We start from the raw sequence: 9,763 nt of genomic DNA on the forward strand, positions 1-9,763 counted from the left end.
CCACAATTGTTGTAACATTTTGGCCGTCTTTGACTTTTTGGGTTGCCAAAATCCTGGGCAGCGTATTTAGATTGTTTTCTTCCACTTCGCCAACAGCTCTTAGTTCATGGACTTTACGTTGTTGGTAGGACATATTCTTCACTGCTTCATATGCCAAGCGTGCGACAAGGGCGTCTTTCAATTTGTTATCCATTCCTCCATCTAGTTGTAATGGAGGTCTACATCGCGCAGGCTATAGAGTAAGTATTGAATTGTCAATTGGTGCAGAAACTCTTCCGAAACATCATGCCAAGCGAGTCGTGCCATAATTTCTACCGGCGCTCCGTATTCTTGCATAGACTCGTTGGAATCTTAGATACTGGATATTGGCTGCCGTATTTTAGAGTCGATAGCTCTTTTGTGCGTCCTATGGGATGTTTTGGAGGATTACGACAGCTTTACCTCGAAGTGTTATATGAGAGCAAGAGCTGTTGCTTTCTGATTTGCCCATTAATTATTTTTTGCAGCGGCTTCGAATTGAGATAACGCCACAGTGGTAACTAATGCCGCTTGTTACGACTAAATAAAATTGTATGTACGATATATATGTACCTACTTTGTTGATAAAGAGCTTTATAAAGAAAATATTTTTACAAATATCCAAATTAAAGCCAGGGTTTTCCTTATCGCTGCAAATAAAATACCGCACTAAGTAACAAATAAATTTTGCAAACACACTTCAAAAAATAACGATAAAATTTAATATGACAAATATAAAAAAATATACACTAGGAATAATCAAAATATAGGTATAGTTCATCCCAAACCCTTCTTTCAGTGCGTGAACGATAAAATGTCGAAATATATTAACCTAGAATGACAATTGTGATTTTACCTCTTGACATTATGAAAGTATGCTATTGTCCTTCTCATGAACATTTTTCAGTGCGTAACAAATGATAGGAAAAAGGGTAAGTCCGTGATAATACACATTTATGACATTTATTCTAACATGACATTTTAGTTAAATCACACAGTTGTCACATTTTATTTTCAATTTGGAATAAAAACAAATTAAATGTGTTTCTTGCATTTATCAAATGGTATTTTCTTTGATTTGTATAGTCTTATAAATTATACAGATTATATTTGTAATATTATTATCTAATTAAAAAAAAAAAATTTATTATGGCGCCATCTATCGACAACTAGAATAACTAGAATAAATGTTGTAAATGTCTGTAATCACGGACGTGCCTTTTTTCTGTCACATACAATTTAATGCGTTAGAAAGAAATTGAAAAACTGTGACGCACTGAAAGATGATCATGAGAAAAAGAATACTATCCGTCAACAAATACATAATTTTCTGAGTTATATGTATAATACTCACGATAGAGAAAATTCGTGAAACTACGATGCACTGAAAGAAGGGTTTGGTATGAACTTTAGGTACACTTCAAAGATAAAAAATATTTACTTTACAACTGAAAGCCCATCTTCTGATCTAACACAGCCTATAACAATTTAGAATTTTTGGCCATATTTTGACATAGCACTGTTAAATTTATTAAAACAGTCTGTTTTTGATAGCTAAATATTTTTATGTGTCTCTAGAAAATTTCACAACCCATTATTCAATTTAGTAGAATAATCTGATCTTTTTATGGCTCAATTTTTATGTATGTCCAGAAAGTTTTGTAATCTCTTTAGCCTTTAGACAGTTAGAGCTACTAAGGTGTTTTTTCTTGAAAATTTCTCTTTTAACTTCTCTTTTGATATGGGTTATATAAACCTTTTCCTTAATGTAATTTTATCCGAATGGGTCGACAAAAGTTTATTTTTTGCTTATTTTTAACGATTTTTAAAGTTGCAGTTTAAAAATAGAAAAACTAGATTTATTGGTTTTCTGTTATAGTTTCCGTACACAGTACAATGGTATTGTCAATAGATTGCACTTTATTTAAAATTCTTCTTTCTTTCTTTCAAAATACAGTAGACTCCCTCTATAACGAGAACTGAAATGGCGGAGTAATTACCTCGTTATAAGCGGATCTCGTTATATCAGAAAACAATAATATTGACATGTTTTGATGCCCCTTACGTAGTTTATTAGGTGTCGATGGTCGATCTGAAGGTGTCGATGAGACTTCGCCATCGTAAATTGTAAATTTCCTACAATATTCAATATCGGTCGATAAACAGGAAGAAGTTTATTACAGGCGATTGAGTTTATTACGGCACTGGCCTCGATAATAACACAGATGTTGGGCATTTCTATATACAGGCAGTTGGTGTATTTATTTATAGCCATTACTGCTCTAAAAACACGTAAAAAAAACATATTTTTCATTTTTCATCGTTATAACCAAATATGCCTCGTTATAGAGGTGTTATAGTTCAATAGGAATTTCATGGGACATCTAGTGTACCTCGTTATAAGCGAAACCTCGTAATATCCGTGTTCGTTATAGAGAGCGTCCACTGTATGTCCATAGCTACCCTTAAGGGGGGCTTAGGGATTGAAATCAACATTTCAAGCACATTTTTGTGATTTTGCTTTTTTGATACCATGGTAGAATTAGTTTATTTTTAAATTAAACATATTCAGTACAATTCAGAGAATATTTAAAAAAATGAAAGGATTATATTAAAAAATAGGCCAACAGTGGCAAATTTTTGCAGACATATCAAAAAAAAGTAATTTTGCGGTAAAAAATAGGCATAAAACAAAAAATATATCAATAGCGTTACCTCACAAGATGTCTAAAGAAAATATATCAAAATTTCAAGTGGATCGGTCAGGTACTATTTGAGTTACTATGTCCACCGCCTTTGAAAAAAGCAGTTTTGAGAAAAAAGCGTTTAGAGTTTTGTCAACTGTTATTTTCAATTTCTTTTTTTGTCTGTCAAACGTTAATTGTAATATTGTGCCGATGTGTGCTTTTGCCCTGTGGGTGAGTTTCCCTCTTCCCGTGGGTGAAAAAAATTACGTTTAAAGTAAGTCTGGAAATTGATAAGCTGACTTATTCCAGCAACTTTTTTCTATAGAGGTTTTTCACTGTCAATACTTTTCGATTTATTGGCGAGTGAATGTGTTCATTTTTTAGTAAAAAAAGAACATGTTTTTAAACGGTCTTTCGCAATTCGCACAAAAAGTATTTTGTATAAAAAAGCATTCTTAGCAAAAATATAGCATATAAAAAGTGAAAAAAAATGGTGAATGTATGAGGTCTCTAGACGCAGTAGAAGCAATGTTGTAGGTAATGAAAAATAGGTTTATATTCGTCAAATTCCAAATTGAATATTTCAACGTGAAATAACCAAAAACTGAAACACTTTTTGGGGAAAATTCGGTGCAAGTTTTATTTTTGTTTATAACAGAAGTTTTATTTTTGTATTTTTTTTTTGATTTTCTAAAATCAACAGTAATCATGTCACGCTAAAAATAAACTGGGTCCCTTTTTTTGTTAAAAAAAAATCGGAAAATCACCCCATAACCTAACCTAGAATATCAAATTAGTGTAGGAAACAGAGGTTGAACCTTGCAAAATGGACGCAAGTCCGGTTTTATTTTTTTCCCGTTATATCAAGGGGTGCTTATTATAAGACTAACTTTTTCTGAAAAAATTTCGCCCCGAAGGGGCGAGGGGCCAAGGGGGTAATTTGTGATTTTTGCGGAACGTAGCTCTTCCTGTACCTTTCACAAAAATTTTTTTTATAGAAATATGAAGAGAACTATATTTTTTACGATTTATTTCCGACAGCATATGTCTATCATCCATTGTTTAGCGAGGGTGGCGCCCCAAATTTTACAAGTTTTTAAAAAAGATGTTTTTAAAAGAAATATATTTTTCCCTAACTGCAACGGAAATTAAGAAGGAATCCCGCGGAAATTATTCACAAATAATTGGTTGATTTTTTGGTATAGGTTTCATTTAAGGGTAATTGCCCTTTTTTTAATTACAGGGTGTTACATTTTAAAAAACCCCTTTTTATACCATCTGAACCGTTTATGCTAGAGTAAAAAGACTTTTAGCGATTACCCATGTACTGGTACTATTTTCAAATTTGTGTAATGCACCCCCATTTTTTCCCCGGAACCACCCCAAAATAAAGAAGAATTAATAAATAAAGTGATTTTCTTGGAATACTTCACACAAAATGCCCTTATATGCTTCATATATCATTTTGTGCACGTTATTATTACCCATGCATGGACATCAAAAGCGATTTCCTAGTGCAACCCCTGTAGCCAAAAAAAAAAATAAATAAAATGGAGGGTTGAAATTTTTTTTTGTTTTTTGCTTTTTGATCCATGTGGCCATATGCTTCATCAATAGTGCTTTTCAAAAATATATATGGTTATTGCAACATCCCTGCGGAAACCACCCCTATCCTTGAAAATATACTGCAGAAACTACCCCTATCCCTTGGCGAGGATGTTTTTACAATTTTCTCATTACCTATGCATTCTTTTTAAACAAAACTTATACAAGGTTAAAGACCACTATTTACTCTAAAAATTAGGTCCTATTCATTTTTTTCGTATAAGCAACTGTTACGGCACAGTGGCGCCGTAAACCTCATATATGCTTTGGCGGGCTCCAGTTTTTGTTTTTTTTTCGTCATCTGTTCGTTTTATTGATAAAGTACTTATGTAAAATAAAACAATACAGTGTAACCTACAACTTATGACTTATGCACATTTTACAATCTTTGCGCCCCAAAGCCACAGTGGTGGCCCAAAATCAATTTTTGCATATTTTCCCCACCTACACGCATTTTATTGCATTAATGCTACCTTAATAGCACAATATTTACCCTTAGGTGGTCGCTAAGCAGTGGCGCATCCTGGAGGGGTGATGGGGATGATCACCTCCTCCCCCTCTAAACCAAGTGATATTATATTCAAAGATTATAAAAATATTCATTTATTTTTATAGAAATACTTATATTATATTATTATTTTTATAAGAATGGCGTACTTTTTATGCTTTACCGACAGTGGAGGATCCAGCATCGTTAAGAGGGGGTACCAATTGGCTAAATTTCAATAAAAATAAAAGAATATTTTTATAATATTTGAATATAATATCACTTCGTTTAAGAGGGGGGGAGGTGATCACCCCCATCACCCCTCCCTGGATCCGCCACCGCTTAGCGACCACCTAAGGGTAAATATTGTGCTATTAAGTTAGCATTAATGCAATAAAATGCGTGTAGGTGGCGAAAATATGCAAAAATTGATTTTGGGCCACCACTGTGGCTTTGGGGCACAAAGATTGTAAAATGAGCATAAGTCATAATTTGTAGGTTACACTGTGTTGTTTTATTTTACATAAGTATTTTATCAATAAAACGAACAGATGACGAAAAAAAAAACAAAAACTGGAGCCCGCCAAAGCATATATGAGGTTTACGGCGCCACTGTGCCGTAACGGTTGCTTATACGAAAAAAATGAATAGGACCTAATTTTTAGAGTAAATAGTGGTCTTTGATCTTGTATAAGTTTTGTTTAAAAAGAATGCATAGGTACTGAGAAAATCGTAAAAACATGCTTGCCAAGGGATAGGGGTAGTTTCTGCAGTATATTTTCAAGGATAGGGGTGGTTTCCGCAGGGATGTTGCAATAACCATATATATTTTTGAAAAGCACTATTGATGAAGCATATGCCCATATGAATCAAAAAGTAAAAAACAAAAAAGAACAAAATTTCAACCCCCCATTTTATTTATTTTTTTTTGGCTACAGGGGTTGCACTAGGAAATCGCTTTTGGTGTACATGCATGGGTAATAATAACTTGCACAAAATGATATATGAATCATATTAATAAAGGGCATTTTGTGTAAAGTATTCCAAGAAAATCACTTTATTTATTAATTCTTCTTTTTTTGGGTGGTTCCGGGAAAAAAATGGGGGCGCATTGTACAAATTTGTAAATAGCACCAGTACATGGGTAATCTCTGAAAGTCTTTTTACTCTAGCATAAACGGTTCAGATGGTATAAAAAGGGGTTTTTTAAAATGTAACACCCTGTAATTCAAAAAAGGCAATTACCCTTAAGTGAAACCTATACCAAAAAATCAACCAATTATTTTTGAATAATTACCGCAACATTTCTTCTTAATTTCCGTTACAGTTAGGGAAAAATATATTTATTTTAAAAACATCTTTTTTAAAAACTTGTCAACTTTGCGGCGCCACCCTCTCTAAACGGTGGATGATAGACATATGCTGTCGGAAATAAATCGTAGAAAATATAGTCGTCTTTATGTTTCTATAAAAAAAATGTTTGTAAAAGGTACAGGAAGGGCTACATTCCGCAAAAACCACAAATTACCCCCTTTAAAGGGGTGAAAAGGGGGGTTCCGGGGCGAAATTTTTTCAGAAAAAGTTAGTCTTATAATAAGCACCCCTTGATATACCAGAAAAAAAATAAAACCGAACCGAACGTGTCCATTTTGCAAGGTTCAACCTTTGTTTCCTACACTAAATGAAATTAATCATAACTGCTTCACAAGTTGCTTTACTTATGTTTTATTTATATGATCTGTAAGTTTTATCGGTTCAAAGTGCTTATTTTTGAAAAACTTTGATTTTAAAATAATTTTTTTTTTATTTTAAATTTAAAAAAATGCGTTTTTTTTTCAAGATTACTTAAAAATTATTAGTAAATCCAAAAATCACAAGGAGTAAAAAAATATAGGTTTTACTTTTCTGAATATTTTGGATTTTTTGTTTCTCTGTAAGACAAAAATTGGTTGAGATATGACTGTTTAAAATTTGCATACACTCGTGATTACTGACTCGTTCAAGCCCTATCAACTACAGCCATTTCAAAAATATACACTTGAACCGATGAAACTTACAGATCACATAAACAATACATACAAGAGTAAAGCAACTCGTGGAGCAGTAACGATTAATTTCATTTGGGATGCTAATTTGGGGGTGATTTTCGCAATTTTTTTACCAAAAAAAAGGGACCAACATTATTTTGAACGTAACTTGCTCACTTTTGATGCTAGAAACTTAAAAAACAGACATAAAGCTTTTTTGTAAATACTTTAAAAAAAGAATGTGTGTGTACTTTGTACGCACGTAAGAAGATATTCTTCTATTATATAATAGGTAATTTAAACGAAGTAAATATACTTAAAAGGTTATTTATACTTATTTTATTTAAAAATCAAACTAACTTTCTTATCTACCACTTTCAAAAAAGAAGAATATCTTCAAAAATTATATAATAATATACTTACAATCATAAAATCTATAAAAAAAAAATAAAAAAATAACTTGCTTGGGGCTCGAACCCACTTCACGTCTACCGCGCCGTACGAAAGTTGACGGCATTTCAAACTGCACCAAATTCGCGTGTACGTCATGTGAGAATATACACAAACTAAACGTATACACCATAAATTTATATGAATTTAATAAAACTATTAGTTTGATTTTTGTCGAAATAAAATACCTACAACAAAATATAGAGTAAGAAATCGATATATGAGATGAAGATTTGTAGAAAGTTTGTTCGTAATCAGATTATGTAAATTAAAGCATTGCCTACTAATAGGTAACTACATTATTTTGTTTACATTTTCCAAATAGATAGGTATTGAAACTATTAGGTATTTCCAACTGAAACATTTAGAATTACGTACCTGCGGCTTTTCAAAACTATTTAAAAAGTCACTATAATTATAAATTTGATTTTATTTCTGTCCACACATCAATAAAAACTAATATTATACAATATTTTTGTGTACCGATAACCTCCATATTTCCATCATTTCATAATTTCAACACCCAATCAGAGCCGGTATAACCACTAATACCATACTGTCGGTGTGCGCATGCGCGTAAATTTTACCCTTAATCGATTCGCCGCTAAAGAAGAATATCTTCAAAAACTTATAATTATTTTTTACCAGAGAGTGCTTAATTTCTTTTTGTATATCACGTTGAAGTATTCTATTTTGAATTTGATTAATATGAAACTATTTTTCATTAGCTACAACTCTGCTTCTACTAGGTCTTGTGACCTCATACATACACCATTTGTTAAATTATTTTATAACCTATATTTTTGCTAGATTTATTTTTTTTTGATAAAATCCTTACTTTTTGAGTTACTTGCGAAAGGGCGTCTAAAAACGTGTTTTTTTTTTGTTAAAAAATGAGCATATTCACTCGCAAACAGCTCGAGTAAAGTATTAACTTAGTAAAAAACCGCTATACACCAAAAGTTGCTTAGAATTAGTTAGTTTATCCAATTCCAGACTTATTTTGAACGTATATTTTTTTAAACACCCCCAGGGCAAAAGCATACATCAGCACAATATAATTTTTTTTCTTTGACATGTTAGCTAAGTATATGCCAAATTTCATGTCAATCCAAGCGGTTCTTTAAAATTTAGAGGTTTTGCAATATTTTACCGTTAGTGAATGAACTAAATAGTATGGTGGAAGATATAATCTCTCAGTGGGGCTCATTCATTTATTTTTAGCTGATAATGTTAAGAAGCTAGGAAACCGGAACATACCTTGATGGTATATGTGTATTTAAAAATTTAGTAAAAATATAAATAAATATGATATTGCCATACCTGTAACTGGGTCATTTGTAGTTGGAAAATTCTCTGTTTCTATCGGCGAGTAGGGATCATTGACTACCGATTGTCCCGAATCCATTACGATTAATTCGAAGAAGCAGAACACAATTCGTTATAGTTCTTCATGAATGATTTTGAAGAATGATTCTGAAAAAGTTACAAAATTATAGAAACACATTATTCGTTGACTATCTAAATTATTATTATCACTGCAGATTGATACTCATTATCCAAATAAATAAAGCTGTGTCATATTCTACAAAAAATATTTCGCAAATCTGCCTCGAATAAAGACAAAAACATGGTCGCTTCAAAATAAGAACGATGGCAATAAGGTAAAATATTAATATAAACAATTATTACTTTGAGGTTAAAGAATTTAAATATATACGGGTAACAATCACCAATGGCAACAAAGCAGAACGAGAAGTTAAAACACGAATACTGGCGGGAAATAGATGGATCCTGGACAAACCTGGAATCCTGGACACTCACTGAAGCAATGGAGAAAACACTTGAAGCCTTCGAGATGTGTCTATAGAGGCGAATCCTAAGGATATCATGGACGGACAAGATAACCAACGAGACCGTATTACGAAGAGTGGGGAAAGAACGAGAGGTGATGTATACCATTAAAAGGAAAAAGTTAGAATATCTCGGACACATAATGAGAAACGGCACTAAATACAGATTACTGAAGGTAATCCTTCAAGGTAAAGTATTCGGAAAGCGAGGAATTGGGAGAAGAAGAATATCATGGTTAAAGAACCTAAGGAAATGGTTCTCCACAACAACAATTAATCTATTTAAAGCATCAGTTAATAAAATAATTATAGCCAGAATGATCGCCAATATTCGAAACAAATAGGCACTAAAAGAAGAAGAATGGAGCAATGGCGGGAAATAGATGCTCCTAACATCTAATGAGATCATAACTTCTCTCATGAGTTGCAAAAATCTAGATAGACAAAACTATACTACGACCATTGTCGCGTCGCCAGGTTATTTATGCTAGTATCATAGTTTTGATAGGAGATGATTTAAGCGAAATCATCACGATGTTAGAAGAACTGGAAAGAGTCTCGGTTTAAAAATAAATATACCCACAACAAAATACATGACGAACCTCGTGCCCAGTAACAATTTTAAAATTCAGAAAG

The 9,763-nt window shown here is 32.4% G+C and overlaps 1 protein-coding gene across 1 annotated transcript in view; it reads right to left on the reverse strand.

The window, feature by feature from the left end:
• Positions 1 to 8,744, reverse strand: part of LOC114349406 (uncharacterized) — a 257,935-nt gene extending 249,191 nt beyond the window's left edge. The window contains exon 1 of the mRNA XM_050657047.1: positions 8,598 to 8,744. Coding sequence (XP_050513004.1) covers positions 8,598 to 8,682 — 85 coding nt within the window. The 5' untranslated portion in view covers positions 8,683 to 8,744. The remainder of the gene's footprint in view (positions 1 to 8,597) is intronic.
• Between the last annotated feature and the right edge of the window lie 1,019 nt (positions 8,745 to 9,763).

This window comes from Diabrotica virgifera, chromosome 1 (genome assembly GCF_917563875.1).
Source record: "Diabrotica virgifera virgifera chromosome 1, PGI_DIABVI_V3a".
NCBI lineage: Eukaryota > Metazoa > Arthropoda > Insecta > Coleoptera > Chrysomelidae > Diabrotica > Diabrotica virgifera.